Raw genomic sequence first — 23153 nt, 5'->3', positions numbered from 1 at the left:
TTTAAAAAAATCTCAGGGTTGAACTTCAGCCCTAAAGGTTGTCACTCCAGCTTTGTAGTTCCTCTGGCGGTTTTTCAAAACCGCAGGTCAACCTAATCTCAGTAGAAGACTGGACTTTACTCACCAGGGGTGGGAGATCAGAGTTCCTGCTTTTCAAGGAAATTGAATAGATAAACTTGGGTCAGCTGCTTTCAGCTTATCCATCATAATCAATCACAAACAGAACGTGCTTTCAGAAGTTGTGAGTGCCCTGTCACAGGAGAATTTTTAGAAGAGACTGGATAGCCAATTGTCTGGAAGGGGGGGGTTGGACTAGATGACCTCCAACAGGGACGTGCGGTCAGGGGAGGCAGGGGAGGCAGAGCCTCACCTCTCTTCATGAAATAATAGTATATAATATTATATACCATATATATATAATATAATATTATATACATCTGTCTGGCCGCGCCCGGGAGCTGCGGAGACCCAGTCGCTTTCGTGGCTTCGTCATCCGGGAGCGCCAACAACATTTCTGCCTCCGCAGCTCCCGGGCGCGGCCGGCCGGATGTAGCCAGAGCGACGCCGAGGTGGTCCGGGCAGACGAAAGAGCGAGCGAGCGATGGAGGATCAGGCTGCCTGATCCTCGGTCGCTCGCCCGCCAGACTGCCTCGGCGCCACTCTGGCTACCTCCGTCCATCCACGCCCGCGAGCTGCGGAGGCAGAAATGTTGTCGGCGCTCCCCGATGACGAAGCCACGAAAGCGACTGGGGGAAGGTTCTCGTCGTTCCCCAGTTGCTTTCGAGGACTGCGGAGCCGGCGGAGCACGCTCAGGAAGGTGGGGAATGGGATTACGTGTGCTGGAGGCTGAGGCAGCCTCAGCTTCTAGCACACGTGGTCCCATTGCCCGCCTTCCTGATGACGTCACCAGCCTCACCAGCCATGAACCTCACCGCACGTCACTGACCTCCAAGGAGGTCCCTTCCAATTCTGTTATTTTGTTAAATGCAGTCTGTCAAAATCCAGAGTAGCTTTAATACATTTTTTGTTTAGCAGTTTAATTGAGGCACTGTGGTACTTTTTGATTTTAGTGTCCCTCATATCACCCTCAGCCATCATGTGAACTATTTGACATTATCTTCACATGCTTTGTCCACAGGGCTCTTACGATCTCTAAGGCAGAGGTGGGTTCCGACCGGTTCAGCCGAATAGGTAGCAACTCAGCCAGACACATGACTGTAACGGTTCTATCCTCGGCGGCGCCATCTTAGTTTTCTGTTTTGCACATGCGCAGAACAATCCACATTGAAAAAGTTTCCCCCCTTGTTTAATTTTGTGTGCGTGCACAGACCTTTTTAAGTGTAAATTTGCATGCGTGTGCTTGCTTCACTGGCGCACAAAATTTTTTGGCCTCTGAACCGGTAGTAATGCCAGGAGGAACCCACCCCTGCTCTAAGCCATGGTTTGTCATTTACAGCATTGTGTGATGTGTGAACTCCGCGAGTTGTAGCTTGTTAACTGTTGTTAAAGTATAGCTTACAGTAGTGCAGTGTTTCTCAATCTTGGCAACTTGAAGATGTCTGGACTTCAACTCCCAGAATCCCCCAGCCAGCGAATGCTGGCTGGGGAATTCTGGGAGTTGAAGTCCAGACATCTTCAAGTTGCCAAGATTGAGAAACACTGCAGTAGTGTAAGGTGGAGTTTTTCAACCTTGGCTGTTTGAAGATGCATAAAGTCAACTCCCAGAATTCCCCAGCAAGCAAGGAGTTCCCAAAGTGGCAAGACTGACTGGGGAATTCTGGGAGTTGAAGTCTACACAGAGGTGCAAGGTATGAATCCTACCTTTGCATCTCTTCTGCAAATCATCTCTCTTTACTTTAAAGTTTATTTGGAACCTTGAATACCTCCTGCTGCAATGAAATAATCCGAAGATGAACTGGAACAATTTCTCCCAGAATTTCCAACCAGTTTAAACCACTTTGGGAACTCCTGTAATCTCTAATTACTGTTAGCTAATCCTAATCAATCCTAATTACCGTTAGGAATTCATACAACATTTTTTACTTGCACCATTGTTTATTTTCTCTGCATAAGCCCCGAAACCTCTCTTTGCTTTCTCACTTTCTAACAAATTACACAATTCCCAATCAAGGCAGGACAAGACAGGACAGATGGGAAGAGAAAAGGTAATGATTTTGCTTCCCAGATTCATGCAGACTTACCTTGTTTTCATTTCCCTTGTTTCCGTCACCAGTGAGAGCTGCAGTTTTATTTTTCCCGAAGAGAACGTTTTAGTCATGGCAGCCTCTTCCTTCTGATGTAGTTTGCATCCAGGCTCTTGTCAGTTGTGATTCAACAGGGTTGAAGTTCAGTCCAGATTGAAAGGAGAGGGGGGGGGGGGAAATCTGCTCCAGCCTCTGATTGGCAGAAACTCATCTCTGCAGAAATAACGTTTCCCATGCCTGCCTCGTCAATTGTGCATGGGCTTTGCCAGTGAAAACTGGCGTAGGTTGTTCTTCCAAAAACTGTGCCGCTCAGCCCAGGCAGGACAAATAATACAGAACTGGGCAAAAGTCTCCCCTACCCACAACACAACCAGAATGGGATGTCACCCACCGCTCTCCCATTACCCCCCTCCTGTTTGTCTTTGTGGATTACATATTAACTGAAGTTGTTTGCTTAAGAATGCTAGGTCTTTTGTTTGGATCAGTGCAGAGATTTTAGCTGAACAACTCACGCTGCAGGAAGGTAATTGTGTCACTGAGACTCTTGGTACTGGGTGTTTGCATTGCAACCCTCCTGATGTCTTGCTGGGGAGAAGCTCTTCTATTTCTGGTGGTCTTTTTAGATGGAGATATAGGAAATTAATAGCGGTGGGTTCCTAGCCGGTTAACTAACGGTTCGCTGAGAGGGCGTTTTGTGCGCATGCTGCTCGTTTCGCTCACGTGTGCGCCCGCCGCGTATTGCTGCGCATGCACAGTTGACTGAAAACTGTTCTGTGCATGCACATAAACATGCTGGCGATGGCAGAAGGGACTGGGGAACCGGTTCGGGGGCGTGGCAGGCCTGGGTCACTGCCGGTTCCAGCGACCCAAGCCACCATACCACTACCAGTTTGACCAAATCAATCTAAAACTGTAGGAACCCACCACTGGAAATTAGGTAATAGTCATAGTGTTAAGATTTTTGCAAGTGTCTTATGCCAGAGGTGGGGAATCTGTAGCCCTCCAGATGTAGTTGTAATCTATCTCCTTGCTCCTTTCATCATCCTGGATGAGACATCTGTGAATGAGAGGACCAGTTTGGTCTAGTGGTTAAGGCACCAGGCTAGAAACTAGGAGACTGTGAGTTCTAGTCGTAGAATTATAAAATCATAGGGCTGGATAGGACCTTGGAGGTCTTCTAGTCCAACACCCTGCCCAAGGGAGAAGATATTACTGTATCTTGCACATATGGCTGTCCAATCTTTCTTGAAGACCTCCAAGATTGAGCATCCACAATTTCCGGAGGCAAACTGTTCCCTTAATTAATTGTTCTTACTCTCAGGGAATTTCTCCTTAATTCCAGATTGGATCTCTCTTTAATGAGCTTCTACCCATTGCTTCTTGTCCTTCTATCTGGTGCTTTGGAGAATAAGTCAACTCTGTCTTCTCTATGACAGCCCCTCCAGGATTAGAAGACAGTTATTGTGTTGCCCCTAATCCTTCTCTTTGATAGCCGCTGGACATACCTACTATGTTTAGTCTCCAGACCATTATCAGCTTGTTGCTCTTCTCTGCACACACTCAAAGGTCTCAGCATCGTTTTTGTATCATGGTGACCAGCACTGTACACAATATTCCAGATATGGCCTCACTAGTGCAGTATATTGCGATACTATCTTGATGATATCCCTCGGTTGATGCAGACTAAGACTGCATTGGCTTTTTTGGCATCTGCAGCACACTGATGGCTCATCCTTAAGTGACAGTCCACTAGGAGACTAAGATTCCTTTCACAGGCATAGTTGTTGAGCCAGGTCCCGCCTATTCTATACTTATGTGTTTGGTTTTTTCCTGCCAAAGTGCCAACCATGCAAAAAAGCTGCCAGATCAGGTGTAACTCACTTAACAGCCATCTTGTTTAGCAACAGAAATTCTGGTCCCAGTTTTGGTCGTTAAGTCAAGGATTGCCTGTATTTTAACGGTGGCCAAGCTGAAAGTAAACTCTGAAGGAGGCATCTAAAGAACCTGTGGCACAGCTCAGAGTCAAATCGGGGACTTCTGAATTTGTGACATTTGGTTGCACTAGCACAGCATTGGCTGGGCAATTATGAGATTTGAAATCTAGGCATTATGAGCCCTAGTGGCATAATGGTTAGAATGCAATATTGAAGGCTAACTTCCCAAAGCCAAGAGTTCGATCCTGGTTGACTCAGCCTTCCATCCTTCTGAGGTCAATAAAACAAGGACCCAGATGGTTGGGGGCAATATGTTGACATTTATAAAGCACTCTGGAGTGGTATCTAAGTCTAAGAGCCATTGCTATTGCTCCAGAGGTGCTCTTTCAAGAAGCAACTGGTCTTTCTATGGCTTTTCATTGAAGATGTTTTGCTTCTCATCCAAGAAGCTTCTTCAGCTGAAGAGCAAAACATCTTTAAAGAAAAACCAGAAAGTCCAGTTGCCTCTTGAAAAAGAACCTTTGGGACAACCATGACCTGGATGATTGAGAATCTCCATAGACATATTGCTATTTTAAAGGTGCCAAGTTTGAAAAACATGGGCCTAGCAGACTAGGGTCTCTCTGCATGTACATTATCCTTACCTTCTTCCTCCCCAGCAGTACCTGGAAGTGATTTTCCTTTACCTTGGTAACCATGAAAGAAAGCTCTTGGAAGTTATAATCCAATTCCCTTGTGAAGTTGGAAGCTCCATTGAGTTCACTGCAAGTAAACCTGGTTTGGTGAGATTGATCTGAACACGGGAGGTTTCTGCATCGGACCAATGGCCTGTTGACTACTAAATTAGTACACCAGCTAAATGTTGTGGACATAGTATACTTGCTGTAGAAAGAGGCTCAAGTTTGAAATCCAGGGAGGGAAAAATAGATTACTAAGAGATATATTTGATATTGTAGAAAGTAAGTGGGACTAGTGTTTTGAAGGTTTTTGTTTGTGTGCTTTTAAACCATGATTTGGCTATTTTAGGATCTATACTATGGGTGTCAAACTCTAGCCTTGGGGGCCAGATCCGCGGGGTGCTTAGATTCGACCCATGGGGCCACCCTGGAAACAGCAAAGGACTGGCCTGCAGTGCCTCTGCCAGCGAAAATGGAGCTCGTGAGGGCTTCATTTTTATTGGCAGAGGATTGCAGGAGGCCGTTGCAGCCGAAAACGGAGATCGGGAGCCCATTTTCACTAGTAGAGCACTCGGGCCACCACAGCTGCCCCAGACACGAGTTATGTTGAGCTGGTCAAATCTTGTCAGTTTTCAGCAGTCTTCGGCAGTGAAGGCTCTAACAGTTACAAAAAGGAGGAATAGGACTACACGTGATTGCCCTTAATTTAGTTGACCTTTTTAATTAACCACAAGCCATAAAGAAGTTGAAACTTAAAAATAAAAACCAGATCTTTAGTATCCACGGTGAGACTCAATGAAAACCAAATGAAGCAATTTGTTTTTTGTTTCCTTGTTTGCCTATTGGCATTTATCCTCTAACAGTTCTCTAAAACCAATCACCGTCTTTTGAAATTAGAACTGGGCACACAAACGCCTGTTCGTGGGTTGGAAAACAGCATTAATGATTAGCCATTTTGTTAAATGTTCTGCCTTAATTTAGCCAGTGGACCATCTGCTCACTGTGCCTATTCTGAATAACTGTGTTTCTTCTCCAGAGATACTGGGGACAAAATAGTCTTTCCCAGCCAACTGTTTGAGATGATTTTAACCAGAAGGAGATTTCAGTCTCAAGGTCACTTGCACGCAGCAAAACACGTGCTTAGTTTTTACAATGGTTCTTTCCCTAAAATGGGGAAAGCTCCAGGGTAATTGACAAGCAAATCAAGAAGTACACCTGCACATCTGCTTTAGAGATTTTTCAGGCACAGCTGCTTAAGTCATGTAATTTAGAGAAGGATATTTGCAGGACCGTTTCCCTATTCCGGGTGCAAGAGATTCATTCAGACTTTTAATTTTTTCCCCCTATTTCCTTCTAGATTTTGAGAGGAAAAGCTGGAGATTTTCTACTTCTTGCTCCTCAGAGATTTTACAGTACTACGTTCAAGGTGAGAACCTTCCCTCTGGAATGAGCTGCCCCCGGAGCTTCGCATAATCCCTGACCTCCGGTCCTTCCGACGCGCCCTAAAAAGTTGGCTTTTCCAGCAAGCCGGCCTGGCCTGTTAATTTTAACTTATTTTAAATGTATTGTCTTTTAAATTTGGTTGGTTTTTTTGGATATGTATATAATTTTTTTAACTTTGGGATGTGTGTTTTTTAATGTTGTACGCCGCCCTGAGTCCTTTTGGAGAAGGGCGGCATATAAATCCAAATAAACAGAAATAGAAACAGAAACAGAAAATTTCACACCGTCACTTCACACCCCAATGACGGGAATCTGTTCCATGTTGGGGAGAGGTGGGTAGAATATAAACCCACAAACCCAGTTTGAGGTAACTTTCGATTTTTAATTTGACATTGAGGGGGCGGAAGGGGGGAAAGCCGAGTGAATGACCCTGCATTTCTTCCAGGCCTCAGATCTCCAGATTGAATTGAACAAACATCTAAAGCCCAAACCAGATTCTAGCAAGCTGGTCTTTGGGAAACATTTCACGGACCATATGCTCACTGTGGAGTGGAGCAAAGAAAATGGCTGGGGAAAACCGCACATCAAACCTTTCCAGAATCTCTCTCTGCACCCAGCCTCTTCAGCCCTGCATTACTCAGTGGAGGTAATGGTTTCCCATCTAAAGAGTTACAGATATACACCCTCCATTTTTCTTCTCCTTCCTCGAAAGGGTTCTTATGTCAGGACTTGATGTATGATAGACAACAGGGAGATGATGAAGGGTGGATGGAGCCAACGAAGGATTGGGAATATGACAGATTAGAGATGGTCCTCGTATATAGGCTATGGGTTATCAAACCATAGTTGGTTTTGATCATACATGCACTATACCAGGCCTGTCAAACTAGTGGCCCTTGGGCTGGATACAGCCTGCATAGGCCGCACACAGGCCTGCACAGGCCACACCCACCCCGGCTCTACAAAGGCAAAAAACATCCCGATACATCGCAATACGGCTGATATGTCACAATACAGCCTGCAATACGATCAGATTTTATACCCCTTCACTATACCCTGGACTTGGTATAGGAAATCAGGAATCCAGGCAGTGCAAATGAATATAGGTTTATTATATGCTACAAAAATCTGAACGACTAACTATCAAAGCAAATTAGCGGTAGATAAAAGTCAACGGAATTCAAGGTGTGGGCTTAGATCTCTTGTGGACGTGCCAAAGGGACAAAAGATGGATGAGATGTTTGATCCCTCTCTTGAGCACTATGATTTATAAACCATAAAAGCTGGGTTCACACAATACAGCAAGCTTAGCTTGATGTGTTCAACCAATCACAGAGAGAAATATTGAAAAGAATCTTTTGAAAAGGGAGAGAATTAAGATGGCTTAGATTAGTTTTACGTAATCTGGATGCAAGAGAACCGCATCTCTTTGCATTCCTGACCATCAAAACAGGGGTGTCCAAACTTGGGAACTTTAAGACTTGTGGACTTCAACTTTCAGAATTCCCCAGCCAGCATGGCTGGCTGGGGAATTTTGGGAGTTGAAGTCCACAAGTCTTAAAGTTCCCAAGTTTGGACACCCCTGATCTAGAATCTACCAAATTGGGAAAAAGATAGATTACATTGTTGGGTTAAGCGGTTACTCTTCATGAGATAGCTCAGAATAAAGATTCAAGTCCTAGAAATCTTTGTTGATTAATGGATCTAATGGGTCGTACCGTTATTAGAATTCAGAAAAATGGTATCTATCTTCTTCACATATTAATTTTGGATTACACAAGTGTTTAATAGGGAGATTCTCACGGCACTCCATAAATCAATAGGAGTAAAATCTTGAAGATGAAGCTTAATGACTTCATGGACATATCCGTCTAGTTTTCTGGTCTGGTGTCTGTTCTCAGCATCTACAAAGATTGAAAACTGAGGTCTAGGCTAGAATGGGCTTGCCTAATTTTTGATTCAGTGTTATGGGGGAAAATAATTGTAGGATGATCTGTGAATGTTAAACCAAGTATTTAACATTGGGGATGAAGGGAAACCTGACAGAAGACAATGGGCAAATGACTACGTTGGGGCTGGGAATTGGTTTTTCTTTTCCTGGAAGATCAATGAGGCACAGCGGAACAGTGTTCTCTGCATAGCCAAAGAGAGTTCTGGGATGTCAATGGAAATTCTCAATCATCCAGATCATGGTTGTCCCAAAGGTCTGTGATCTGCCAAAATAGCTTGTAGGGGAAATGTTAATTGCCCATCTTTGCATCAAGCCATAATAATAAGGTCATATGAATAAAGCCATTGTGTTTCATTAACCTGTTAAAGTTTAAGCCCAGCTCATGTATCAGTAGATGATCTCTACCACATAATTCACTTTAATTTGTTTTAATCTCCCCCTTCCTCCTGTCCTTATCTAGCTTTTTGAAGGAATGAAAGCTTTCCGGGGCTCAGATCAGCGCATCCGGCTTTTTCGTCCCATGCTCAACATGAATCGCATGTTACAATCCTCTCTTCGAGCTTGCTTGCCTGTGAGTATGTGGAGCACCCTCTTATTCTCTCTCTTGCCCTAAATCCAGGATCAGCTATGTTTTAAGCTATGATCTTTCTCCCGAGGCCATCTATGGAACCCTGGAACTGAAAGATTTCAACTTGAGTTCAATTAAAAGGAAGTACCCAGGGACTGAAAATACTTAGACACCCTCCCAATATATTTCAAGAAAGACTGGGTGAAGCCTTCCCCTGCAACCTTGGGGAGGGGGGGATTGAAATAGACCCCAATTTAGTGTACTTCTGTTATTTGGCTTCCTGACATCATAGTTTCCACCCAGGTAGTTGGTATATGAATATGGAGAAGTGGCATGTGTATGAGACGTATTTTAATCAAGGTAACTCCATCATTTGCTTAGTAGGAAGCAACTTCTAATGCTTTTAACATCTCTTACTATGCAATAGTGGCGAATATCTGTAGCTCAGGTGTAAGGATGAGGGTGAAGGTACATTCTCTGAATGTTGTGGCCTGCCAGCGGCCAGTGGATCTGGCAGCAGATTCGGGCAATTGGGAGGAACATGGGCCAGTCCTGGAGTCTGTGTCAGAGGCAGAGATGGGACCAGGGCCATCTGACAGTTATCACTTGCCTTCGGATATCAGTGAGGCAGAAGAACAGCTGGAGCCTGTTCCCAGTATGTGCATGCGCAGAGCTGCCAGGAGAAGGGAACCGCTAAATAACAAGGGTCGACTCAGGAGTAAAGCCACAGGTGGACGGTGAATGGCCCCTCCCATAGGGAATAAAGAGGAGCGAAAGGGGAGGGAAGTTTGCAGGAGACAATTAGTTCAATTCATTAGGATGAAGATCTGTTCCTGACTTCTTGCCAAGTATTGCCTGCTACAGAGTGGCGTTTGGAAGATATCAGCCTGGCAGCTCTCCAAGCCTGATAAAGGTCTGTAGTTGTGAAATCTCTTGAAAGACTCTTGGCCGGGACCCTGCTGGAGAGGAATTCACTTTAAACTAAATAAAAGGGGTTTTATCAGGACAAGGAGTCGGCTTCGTGCTTTTGGGAAGCCTAGGTCAGAACACCGAGCTTGTGGGTTGGTTTCCAAACATTTTGTTACCAGGCCAGGTAACATCTTCAGCAGATCCCCTACACTCCGCTGGAGATGTTATCTAGCCTGGGAATGAAACGTTCGGAATACAACCCACAAGCTGCGAGAACGAGATACTATCACAGCTGGAATGCATGTTCATTTGCTCACCAGAAACCTGGACCAGCTGGCCAGAGTGCATGTGTGTGCCGGCCAGCTAGTTTTCGGGTTTTCAGCATGCGCATATGCGTCAGCCAGCTGGTCTTCACGTGCACCAGAGCACAGGAAACTCAAAGATCATCTGCTTGTTTTTTGACCGGTTTTGGGGCCCTTTTCAGACTGTTTATTTGGCCATTTTCAGGCCGTTTTTCGAGCCAAAAACATTTGATTTTTTTTTTTTTGGCTGCTTTTTTGGCTGTTTTTCAATGCCCGCAAAGACCAGCTGGTTGGAAACCAGAAGATCAGCTGACGATGGCGTGCGTGCCCACAGAGAGGGCTCTGCGTGCCACCTTTGGCATGCGTGCCATAGGTTAGCCATCACAGCCCTATCAGGTGATGAGAATATGAAGTGGAAGGAAAAATAGTTTCTGGTCGCATCTTATAGGAAGGAGTGAAAAATATTGTCCTGTAAGTACCGTAAGGACAGTAACGTGTTTCCTTCGGAATCAGATGCTTCTGAATGGAAGCTGTGTGGGAGCTGTGAGCAGAAGGCACGGATGGCTACCAAGCTTTGCTTCTGGGTTTCCCAGATGTGTCTCCCTGTTCCCATGGGGGAAGGGATGCCAGAGACTAGATGGGGTTTTGTTCTATCTAGCTGGCTCTTTCAAGGTGTCCAGCAGGGTATTTTATTCTCTGTGCAAGGAAAAACAGCAGCAGCATCGTGTTCTCGTCTTCTTGCAGGCTTTTGATCAGTCTGAGTTGCTTGAATGCATCCGGCAGCTGATCCGGGTGGACCAAGATTGGGTCCCACACTCCAGCACAGCCAGTCTCTACATCCGCCCCATCTTGATTGGCACCGAGGTGGGTAGGAGTGCTTCCAATTTTAGACGTTTTAGGCAGCAGGGGTTTCCATAATCTAACCCTAACAGTTACTTAAACGGGGTTGTCATTTTCAAATGTTGTTCTTTCCTTGCTTATGTTCCTTCTGATTTCCAAAATCTGACCCCTTTTCATCAAAACAAGGTGATAGATAGATTCAGAAATAATGTCATTAAGTTTACGTTTACGTTTCCTATTTCTCCCTTTCGTTCTTGTTTAACTCATTAATTTCAGTACCAAACGAACCATTTTTATGGATTTTAACCATGTACTCCATTCGCCTATCAAATAGGTTGGGTGAGCACATTGTAAACCATAAAAGCTAGCGATGCTTAAAACTAACCAAGATTAGCATGTGTAAATACAGTCTCTATGTTTTTACAGAAAGTTCCTGACGTACGGCCAGTCACTTTGTGACCTTTTGAAATTATGACAGACCTATCAGAGGGCTACTTATGACCGAGTTTCAAAGTTTTGACGGTTCCCCCCCCTCCCCCACCCCCCCAGTCATAAACCCGACCAAACTTTGCCCATTTAGTAAATGGGCTGCATCCAGATCTATCTGCAGCATCCGGCAGTCACATCACCATGTTTTATGATGATTTTGCCCCAAACTAGCATTTACTTCTAGTTTTCAGCAAAACTGCACCCATTGCAAACCATTGGTTCACCAAATGACTGCGGCATTCACTTAATGACCGTGGTGGCTGCTTTATGATTGCAGCGGCCTCTTAATGACTGCTGCAAAAAAAATAGATGTAAAATTGTATTGGTCACATGATCAATCCATTTTATGACCATTATGACTTACGTTGGGCGAGCTCTATCTCAGTAGTAAGTCAGTCCAGTTAGGTGTACAGTGGAGAGACAAGAAACTGTGTTTAAAAAATTGAATCTCCTTTCAGTCCATCTCAGTTTCTGGAGATGCTGAAGTTAGCTTCACGCAGTAATCTTGGCCAGAGAATGGAAATAGTTTGCCAGTACAATTTTCCACATTGTTTTGGAACTTCTCCCTCTGGCCTGTGGATAACGGGTAGTCTGACTCTCCATCACTGAGTAGGCCTGGCTTTGCTTAGCTTCTCAGCTGACAAAACTGGCCAGTTGCTGCTTTGATAAATCTGTCAATGAAGATTCCCAGCCATCCGTGTAGAGTTGTCTGGAAGCTGTGTCATGAACTTATTTTCTTTTGGGTTTGACACGTTCCGCTGCTTATCCCGGTAGTTTCTTCACCCTGAGCAAGTCAACTAGGATCAGGGATGGGATTCAGTTGGTTCGGATCGGTTCGAACGAACTGGATGCTAATTTTGCATCTGGTTTGCCAAACCGGTAGAACTGGCCCCACAAACTCCCCCCCCCCAGGAGTCTCCATGTGGCCCGTTCATCATGCCAGGTAAGTGCAGAGCCCACACGGACGCTCTCTGAGGGTGGAAAATGGGCCTTCCGGAAATCCGGAAAAGATCCGTTTCCGGTCTTCAGAGGGCCTCTGGAGCCCATGAGAGGCCGTTTTTGCCCTCCCAGAGGCTCGAGGAAAGCCTTTGGAGCCTGGGGAGGGCGAAAACGCCCCCCACTGCTGCTGTGGTGCAGGAGGCCGAGTAGCCCCCCCCCCAGCAACCAGGCAGAGAACCAGTTGATAATGTTTTTCAATCCCACCCCTGATTAGGAGGGCCATTTCAAACCAAAAAGGAAAGAAGTCGAGCTACCACTACACAACTTCCAGACTTCATAAATCTGCCGATTCTAATCACGTTTGCTGACCAGCCTCTTATGTGGCATTCTCCCCTTCTGCCTTCTGCAGCCTTCCTTGGGGGTCTCCATTTCCAGTCACGCGCTGCTCTTTGTAATCTTGGGTCCTGTGGGTCCTTATTTTACCACCGGAAGCTTCAATCCCGTTTCCCTCTTAGCTGATCCCCAATTTGTCCGTGCCTGGATAGGTGGCGTTGGCAATTGCAAACTAGGCGGGTAAGTCTAGGGCTTCTGTTTTAACCTAAGTGGGTGGATGAAACTTGGCAGTTTTAAGTCAGACTTTTCTAAAGTGGACATTTTCCAAGTGGGCGAACTTCACCTCCTAACATTCTTGGCAATGCCTGGGGAATTCTGGGTCTTGAAGTCCACAGTTCTGGAAGGCGAATAGGTAGAGCAAGGCTACTTCAGCCCAATTTGTTTTGTGGAGATGGGACATTTTCCTTGAGACAAGAATTTGACTTCTTTTGTTTTTAAATTTCATTTAAGCCCTTGATGATTGCAGGAATTTGTGATAAGGTGATACTGGAGAGGTTGGGGTGTGTGTGTCAAAATGGGGTAAGGTTCCTCCCCATAATACAGTCTTTTCCCTAACCCTAGCAAAACCATAACGTTTATATTTTAACTTATTTTATTTATTTTATTTTTCAAAAGGGGGAAATTTTTACCCCTGAAAATTGCCAATTTGCCAACATATTTCAATTTCATAGAGCAACAAAATAATTAAGGGACTGGAGGCTAAAACATAAAGAATGGTTGCTGGAATCAAGGAGAGAGGCAACTTAGAACTAAGGAGAAATTTCCTGAGAGTTAGAGCAATTAATCAGTGGAACAACTAGAAGTTGTGAATGCTGCAACACTGGAAGTTTTAAAGAAGAGATTGGACAACCCTTTGTCTAAAAAGGTAGAGGGTTTCCTGCCTAAGCAGGGGATTGGACTAGAAGACCTCCAAGATCCCTTCCAACTCAATTATTCTGTTACAGAGTATTGGGTGACACTGAAAAAAGTGAGGATTGCCAGAGGCAGGCTATAGATATTCCACCCCTGTTTTAATACTTAAACAGTGGTCCATTTTTCAAAATACACAGGAATATAGTAACTACAACCAGACCTTGGCTGGAGGAAAGGTTTTGGGGAGGCGAACAGTTTGGGAATGCTCAACCAGGTATTTAGAGGAGCCCTGTGGCTGCCTCTTCCCAACATGGCAGAGGCCCTTGTACAGTACAATACAATACAATACAATACAGTACTGTACTGTACTGTACTGTACTGTACTACACTACACTACACTACAATACAATACAATACAATACAATACAATACAACAATACTATACTATACTATACTATACTATACTATACTATACTATACTATACTATACTATACTATACTACAATACAATACAATACAATACTATACTATACTATATTATACTACACTACACTACAATACAATACAATACAACAATACAATACAATACAATACAATACTATACTATACTATATTATACTACACTACACTACACTACAATACAATACAATACAACAATACAATACAATACAATACAATAGCAGAGTTGGAAGGGACCTTGGAGGTCTTCTAGTCCAATCCCCTGCCTAGGCAGGAAACCCTATACCGTTTCAGACAAACGGCTATCCAACATCTTCTTAAAGACTTCCAGTGTTGGGGGATTCACAACTTCTGGAGGCAACTTCTGTTCCACTGATTACGTTTGATCGTCCATCGCTTGTGCCTTCCCCTTTTGGTCTTTCAGGCTGGCTTAGCCTCCATTTTGGTCACTGGGTAAATGCCTTTGTATCCGATCAGAGTCTTGTCCTGCTCTTATTTCGTCCCTTAGCAATTACGGCCCCACCATATACGTGCAAGGAGAGGCTGCCAAATTGGGTTGCCAGCAGGTTTTGTGGCTGTATGGCGAAGACCACCAACTCACTGAAGTTGGGACCATGAACATTTTCTTGTTTTGGAAGGACCGAGAGGGAGGTAAGGAATTTTATCTCTGGGCAGTGGCGGATCCATTGTTTTGGGCTTTGATGGGGACATGGTCCTGTGGTAAGGTTGATTCAGTGTATTAAACATTAATTCCTGATTCCTAAAATAAATTACCATTAGGGAAATTCCTTCACTTCCCCCCCTCCCTTCCCCCCCCCCCAAAAAAAAACTTGTCTTGGTTTTTCATCCAAAATTGTTCTATCTTTTCTTCTCATATCCTGGATATATTTATTGGGGGTGGTGGTGCATAGGCACCTCTTCCTAACTTCCAGTTAGTCCTCAACTTACAAACCACAATTGAGCCTGGAATTATAATTGTAATTTCTTGTGGTCATTAAGTGGGTCACCATGGGACTGGGCCCAACTTTATAATATGCTTAATGGCAGTTCGTTAACTGAATGCTGTGGTCATGAAGTGAATTCATTATACCCAATGGATGTTTTTTGCCGTGAACCAGAAGTAAATGCTGGAAACAGGCAAAAAATGTGGAAAATTGTGGTTGTGTGACTGCAGGACATTGTAAACGTCTATAAAGGTGAGCCAGTTGCCAAATGTCCAAAATGTGATCATGTGACTGGAGAGGTGGTATTGTAGCCATTGTCATGTTGAGATTGGGTTATGTATTTTTCGGGAGGGGCCCAACCTAACTTTGAATAACAGTCTGATAGTGACTTAGTCATAAGCCCAGGATTCCCTATGCAATGATGAAATGGTTGTCACCAAAATGTAGACACACACACACCGCCCCCTGTCCTTTCATATTTGCATCGTGCTACTGCATACAAATTTGTGTCACGATATGTATTTTTCGTTTGCCACTTTCCTGCAGACACCCATCATTGCAGGGAGGTGGAGAAGGACGAGAAGGCAACATTGATGAGTCTTTAAAAATATCTTAGCAACCAAGCCATGCATTCTCTGGATTTATGGGTTTTAAACTTATTAAATTAATACTGTACTCAATGCAAGTACTTAATCAAAATGACAAGTCGCTTTATTTTCTTGTGCCATAGAGAAAAGGTGTCACTTCTTAACATGATACAAGTAGTGTGCCAGAGGCATCAGGAAAAATGTGTTTGAGTTTTTCCTTTAGTCCTGTAGGTGGTCCTTGACTTATAGCCATTTGAAATTACAACGGTACTGAAAAAGTGACTTGCAACAGGAGCCCATCAACCCTTGCAGTGACCAGAATTCAGGTGCAATTGGCCACCAGCATGTACTTACGACGGTTGCAGTTCCTGGAGTCATGAGATCACTATTTGTGATCTTCCCAGTCAGCTTTCAACAAGCAAAGTCAATGGGAGAAGCCGAGTTTACTTAACGACCACATGATTCACTTAATGATGTGGTAATTCGCTTAACAGCCATGGCCAAAAAGATCGTAAAATCGGGCGTGACTCACTTAATAACTGCCTTGCTTAGCAATGGAAATTCTGGCCCCAATTGTGATCGTAAATCAATGCTTGTATTTTATTTCCCAGATGCAAATGTATGCACAGTAAAACTAATCAATCAAGAAAAATGGCCACATTAGTTAGTTAATATTCCTTAATCTTTGGTGCTTGCTTGCTCGCTCACTCTGTCTGTCTGTCTACCATATTTTTTGGACTATAAGATGCATTGGTGTATAAGATGTAGAATTATTTTGAAGAGGTAAATAAGAAAAAACGTTTTTGCCTTCGCCTAGCCCCCAGGAGCACTCTGCAGGCTTCAGTAAGGCAAAAACGCTATTTTTCACTGAAATGGGGGCATTTTCCCCTTCCCCCAGTCCTGCTGAAGCCTGTAGAGTGCTTCTGGGGGGTGGGGGAAGGCAAAAACACCCCTGGTTTTTGCCCATTTTTCACAAAAATGGGATCCGGGGGTCAGGGTTTCGGGAGGCCAAAAATGGCTGCATTCGATGTATAAGATGCACCAACATTTCCACACTCTTTTAGGGGGGAAAAGGCGCATCTTATACTCCAAAAAATACCTAACTACCTATATCCATTCATCATCTCCATCCATCCATCCATCCATCCGTCCATCCATCCATCACTATCCTTGGTCTGAAATTTTAAATAATTTAAAAAGAAAAGGAAAACTTAATGTAAGTGTTGCTGTATTACACATTCCCAAAAATTAAATCTCTTGAAAGTCTGGTAGAATGTATATTAAATATTATCCCATTATCATTTATGAAAATAATACATGTATATTTTTTGTTGCTCTTCTCTGATTAAACATAGTTAGTGGTTGTATCCAGAAGAAGTTATGTTATGTTTCTAAAGCTGACAGACATGATTTTCTCTTTTAATTATAATTGCATTTCCTCCCCTCAGTTAATTACACCTTTTGGAGTTTCGGAAATATTTTAGTGCTATAACATGTAGCTAGCCCTGGAAAATGTGTAACTATAATGTCCACTTTTCAGAGATGGAGCTGGTCACCCCTCCACTTAATGGAATCATTTTACCCGGTGTGATACGACAAAGCCTTCTGGATTTGGCCCGCAAATGGGTGAGTATACAGAGGTGTGGGGTATCCCTGCCACCTGATGGGGACAGGGGTGGGCTTCAAAAATTGCAGCGATGGATTTGATGCCTCGTTGCTGGGTGGGCATGACCTAGTGAGCCTCCTGCACCACGGCGGCAGGGGGGAGGGGGTTTTCCACCCTCCCCAGATGCCAGAGGCTTTCCTTGAGCCTCTGGGAGGGCAAAAACTGTTTCCCCAGGGCCCCAGAGGCCCTCCGGAGGCTGGAAACAGGCCCATTTCTGCACTTCCGGAATTTCTGGTAGACTGTTTTTTTGTCTTCACCAGGCTCTGGAGGTTTTCCTTGAGCCTTTGGGAGGGCGAAAACCGCTTCCCCCAGGCTCCGGAGGCTGTTTCCGGACTTCCAGAACCTCCTGTAGGCCCGGTTCCCCCCGCTTCCAGAGCCTCTGCGCGGGCCCTGCACTTACCTGGCATGATGAACGGGCCACGTGGAAACTCCAGGGAGGGGCAGGAGGGCACAGTCAGGGATGACATTTGGGGGTTTGCTGAACTGGGCAGAATCCTAGCTAGAGGATCACTCGAACCCATGCGAACCCCCAGCAGCCCACCTCTGGATAGGGAGGGTTTTTTTATTTTGTAAAATTTCTTTTTTAGTATTCATTATTGCACTCAAGAATGAATGGAGAGAGCAGCAGAGAGAACAATTTGCTGGATAAAAATAAGGCTGTTGTTGATGTCAAATCCTGAGTTAAGGAGAGAGTCACATTCTACATTTTGGTGGGGTGACTTAGGGCCATAAAAGAGCAATATTGTAAAAGGGAGTACGGTTGGGATTTTTCCAAGGTGGCCAAAGGATGGGATGTGAAGATGTTTGGGGATGGGGGTGGGGTGGGAGGTCAAAGAAGTCAAAACAGTGGTTGCCACTTTACAACTGAAGCACCCTTCACTTTTAGCATACAAAAAAAGATTGATTGCAAAGTTGCAGAAACTTCCTCACTCTGTTGGTGCTAGCGGAATGGGGTTTTTTTTCCTGATCTTTTTGTGCTGTTGAATAACAATAACTATTACATCGATCGTTGATCGTACAGGATCATTTTCAAATGTTTTTGACACGGTAGGAAGCTTTACTACAAATGTTTAACCTTCTTGCCACCCTAATTGGCAGTGGTGGGATAAGGAGATTCCAGGGGCCACTGGTCCCTAGCCTTCCTTGATTGGCAGCAATCCCCAAGATTCTATCCCCAAGATTCTATCTTTGAAGATAGAACGGCTTGACTCTGAGACGCCTGTGCAGTGCAACCAAGAACTGGTTCTGAAATAGGTGGATTGGACTCAAAATTCAGTTACAAGATTGAATCTGGGTCGGTCACCGGGACCAGAGGTTTACTCTTGCAAGATTTCAGACTCATGCTGGAGCCCACCCTGAGGGAACTTCTCTCTACTGGAATATGTGGGTTGCTATGTGGTGTTTTACGTGGTTGATTTGTGTGTTGATGGCTGGCAATTGGCTGTTGTTTCCTTCCGAAAGCTGATCCCGGTGACCGACCCAGATTCAATCTTGCAACGTTATCCTGGGACGCATATTTGCCTTCATTCAAAATTCGATCTTTCTACATTTTATAAAATAGCTGACAGCAGGATTTAAATGTGCTTGTCTCTCTTTCTACCCAGGGGGAATTCAAGATTTCTGAGAGAACAATCACCATGTCTGACCTGATTAAAGGCTTGGAGGAGAAAAGAGTGAAGGAGATATTTGGCTCAGGCACAGCCTGTGTGGTATGTCCCGTGGACAGAATTCTCTATCAGGGCAAGGTGAGAATCATGGGACATTCCCAACTTTCTGGTTTCCTTACATCTATTGTGTTCTTCTCGATACAAACTGGGTTTCTGTCTCTCTCTTGGTGCAGAATTATCATATCCCCACAATGGAAAATGGACCTGAGATTGCAAAGCGGTTTCTGAAGGAGTTGACAGATATTCAGGTAAAATTCTTAGCGGGAGACAGAAAACAGATCTGACAGTTTGTGTTTGCTTGGTTTTTCACATTTCCAGTTTTAAATTGACTCTGTCCTTTTTCTGCATCGATTTGCATTTGAAAAAGTACCTATTTCAGCATTTTGTTGCATTTCAGCCTTGGCAAGGCAAAAGGGCCCTACTTTTCCTCATATCCTCTGTCAAAAACAAAACATTTCCATGCTGATTCTTGGGATGCTAGATGGGCTTTTCCGGGGACATCACACTATCTCTGGCTTTGGTCCTTGTGGCCTCTTAGGGCAGAAAAAGAAAGTATCTGTATTTTTCAGACTATAAGACGCACCAAGATTTTGAAGAGGAAAACAAGAAAAAAAAAGTTTTTGCCCTCCCCGGCCCCCAGGAGCACTCTGCAGGCCTCCCAAACCCTCTGCGCATCCCATTTTTGTGAAAAACGGGCCTGTTTTTGGCCTCCCGAATCCCCCACGCATCCCATTTTTACCCTCCCCAGCCCCCAGGAGCACTCTGCAGGCCACCCAAACCCTCTGCGCATCCCATTTTTGTGAAAAATGGGCCCATTTTTTGCGAAAACGAGACCCATGGAACAAGGTTTTGAGAGGCCAAACATTGCTGTATTCGGTGTATAAGATGCACCGACATTTTCACCCTCTTTTTTTTGGAGGGGGGCGGAGTGCATCTTGTACTCCGAAAAGTACGGTATAAAGAAATGGCACCATCTTGTTGCAATAGAGAGGTTCAGAAAATAAGCAGAATCAGGATTAGCAAGCATAGAGATGAAAGAAGACCAGCAATTTCCTGTCCTGGATATTAGATTCTTTGAGTGAACCATCTGTGTCAGGGTGGCTTCCGGCAGCCACTTACTGTCGGTTCGCTCGTGGGTGAATGCGTATGCACAGTACAATAAAAATTGTTCTGCACATGCGCAGAAGCCAAAAACAAGGTGGGAGAACCGATTCGGGGGCATGGCAGGCCTGGGTTGCTGCTGGTTCCGGTGACCCAGGCCGCCAAACCACTACCGGTTCGGCTGAACCGGTCAGAACCGGTAGGAACTCACCATTGATATGCGTGTACTGTAACTTGACATCTGATTGGGACAATCCTGGGGATACAAAGAATGCACCTTACACAATTGAAGTAATCTGTTTTCTCTTTCCAAGCAGTGTGGTGTTATTAATAAAGTATTTGACTAGGAGTGGAGAAACCCAGGTTTTGGTTCACTCTCCGCCACAAACGTCACTTTGAGCCAGTCAATCCCTCTCATACCAAATATCCTCACATGGTGGTTGTTATTGGGAAAAATAGATCTTATCTATACTAAGACATAAGTAAATACCAAATCAAAACAGTAAAATAGGGTCCCTAGGCATCCCAATATACAGATTCACAAACAGAAAACTCTGTAAGTTCACATTAAAATTACTAAGTTACTTTGATGTATAGTCCTAGATTAGTTTTCATTTTTAGGCCCCTACTTCAAAATGAAAGCAAGAATTGTGCTTATCCCATCTTTCCCCAATTGGGCCACCAGAGGGCAGAATGGCTTTGTGATGGAATGTCTGTGTTGTATGCCTTTGTATCAATGTTGACACCCGAGAAAGCCTGCCTGGACAGGTCCCTGCAGCTTTCTGGGCAAGATTTCAGAAGTAGTTTGCCATCCCCTCCTTTGCAGGGGTGAGAGAGATTGACTGGCCCAAGATCACCCAGCTCGCTTCATGCCTAAGGCGGCACTAGAACTCACCATCTCGTGGATTTTAGCCTGATGCCTTAACCGTTACACCAAACTAATAACCTGCCAAAATGAGGGTTGGTTGCCAAGCATCTGAAACATGGGTCACATGACTGTGAGGGGAATACCGGCCATTGAAATTTTGGAACCAGGTCATAAGTACAATGACTAAGTAATCCTGTCCTAAGTTGAGGACTACCTATATGGGATAGTAGTTCTTAATTTTCTCCCTCCCGCATTTCTAGGAATTAAGACACACTTGAAGTAAATTAGCACCCCTAAAATTAGTTAAATTTTATGAGTAGCTGAAACACACACCCCTTTAAAAATAAGAAATAAAAAGTGGGGTGAAGATCAATTATTCCAACAACAGTAACCCAAGTTCTTGGGAAAGAAAATCTGGTCTGCATTGAAAAAGTGACAATATTTCCACATCATTGCTTGTAGCGTGTGTGTGTGTGTCTGTGTGTCTGTGTGTGTGTGTGTGTGTGTGTGTGTGTGTGTGTGTGTGTGGTGGTGGGGAAGGAAATTTGGATTAGCTCTGCCTCTGCTTAATATTTTGAGAGGTTACAACCACAAACTCTGACTGTATTTTTTTGGGTCCTTCGCAGTACGGACGCACCCCAAGTGACTGGGCCCAGGTGATTTGCTGAAGACCGTGGGATTTGACTTTTTCCTGTTCTTGTTCAGCTTCACTCTCTTCACCACAGCTGTATTTATGACATGGTTCTAAAGCTTTTCCAATTTTGCCTTCCGTTTGATCGGAGCTTTGACTGAATCACTGCCTGGTTTGGGAAAACTACAGTTTCCCTGATATAAACCCAGGCCCTTTATGGCTGCGAAACACTCCACACCAGGAAGGCCTGCCCTGATCTAGGACCAGGAAGAATACCAGATCAACCTCTTTGCGATGGAAACAATGCTTTGGACTTCAAGTGGCTTGCTCTGCTTCTCTCTCTCTCCACTCCAAAACTCGGCTGCTTTTTGCTTTTAAGTGCAATATTGAGAGGAGTGGGAGAAAACGAAGGAATGTGGGGTGTACGCAAAGCTCTAATACTTCATGTGCATGATTGCCAATTTTTTTTTAAAAAAAATAGTCGCTTGAATTCATGTAGAAGCACATGTTAAAAAAAAGTGTAATCTAAATCATATTGCTCTTATAAAAGTTTTTTTTTCATTTTGGTATATTTGTGAATGGGGCCAAAATTTAAAATTTTGGCTCCTGTATCTTAAACCGGAACATTTCCAGAAACGTGAAATTCTTGTTTTGTGTGGATGACTTTTCACTTTTTAAAGTTAAATCTGCTGGATAGATAAAAGGAGCCTTAAATCTTCAGAATTAACCCGGAGCTACAGTTTGCAGCCATGGTTGGCTTTTTAAGGTGGAAAATGATTCAAAAGAGATGTGACAGCGAGAAGGATGGCATATAAATTTAATAAATAAACAAGATTAAACTGCATCTTGGAGAAGGCTCCTGCCATCCATTTCTGACTTTCTTGTTCTGTGTGGTAAACAGTGTCTATTCTAGTGTTTCTCAACTGTGGCAATTTTAAGAAGTGTGGACTTTCAGCTCCCAGAATTTCCCAGCTAGGTGAATATGGAACTCTGGGAGCTGAAGTTGACACATCTTAAAAAGTTGCTAAGGTTTAAAAACAGCAGTTCTATAAGCAATGTGGTTTGGGAGAGTTTGTTTGTTTATCAAATTTATATAGCTGCCCACCTCATGAGAAGAGAGTGTGGGTGGTGTATAATAATTCTAAATCATGTGATGATTTACCAGAATTCTTTCAGCCAGTGATTTCAACAAAGCTTTTCTGGACTAAAGATTCCTTGCAGAAAAAAAACATTTTTTTTCTGCATTATCACTAGGGTTTCACAGACAAGTCCTTGACTTACGACTACAGTTGAGCTCAAAAATTCTGTTGCTAAGTGGGACATTTGTTAAATGAGTTTCCCCTCGTTTTATGACCTTTCTTTCCACAGTTAAGTGAACCATTGCAGTTGTTAAGTTAGTAACACCGTTATTCCCCACTGACTTGGCTTATCAAAAAGTCGCAAAAGGGGATCACATGACCCCAGGACACTGAAATAATCATAAATATGAATTACCATATTTTTCAGACTATAAGACGCACCGGAGTATAAGATGCACCATTATTTTGAAGAGGTAAATTTTTTAAAAACGTTTTTGCACTCTGCAGGCCTCCCAAACCCTCTGCATACCTCATTTTTTGCAAAAAAAAAAAAGGGGGGGGGATGCAGAGCTTTGGGAGGCTCTTAGAGTGCTCCTAGAGTCTGGGGGGGGGGCAAAAACTAGCAAAAACCAGGCCATTTTGGGGGGGGG

The 23153-nt window shown here is 44.0% G+C and overlaps 1 protein-coding gene across 1 annotated transcript in view; it reads left to right on the top strand.

Annotated features, from left to right (window-relative positions):
• The window catches only part of BCAT2 (branched chain amino acid transaminase 2), a 29696-nt gene extending 7428 nt beyond the window's left edge, over positions 1–22268 (top strand). The window contains exons 2-11 of the mRNA XM_081970789.1: positions 6173–6241; positions 6704–6904; positions 8670–8780; positions 10733–10852; positions 12666–12829; positions 14469–14611; positions 17032–17117; positions 18762–18902; positions 18998–19072; positions 21420–22268. Of these exons, the coding sequence (XP_081826915.1) occupies positions 6173–6241; positions 6704–6904; positions 8670–8780; positions 10733–10852; positions 12666–12829; positions 14469–14611; positions 17032–17117; positions 18762–18902; positions 18998–19072; positions 21420–21461 (1152 nt within the window). The 3' untranslated portion in view covers positions 21462–22268. The remainder of the gene's footprint in view (positions 1–6172; positions 6242–6703; positions 6905–8669; positions 8781–10732; positions 10853–12665; positions 12830–14468; positions 14612–17031; positions 17118–18761; positions 18903–18997; positions 19073–21419) is intronic.
• The last annotated feature ends 885 nt before the right edge of the window (positions 22269–23153 follow it).

This window comes from Natrix helvetica (assembly GCF_964273705.1).
Source record: "Natrix helvetica genome assembly, chromosome: Z".
Taxonomy (NCBI): Eukaryota; Metazoa; Chordata; class Lepidosauria; order Squamata; family Natricidae; genus Natrix; species Natrix helvetica.
This window is presented reverse-complemented; position numbering and strand designations above follow the sequence as displayed.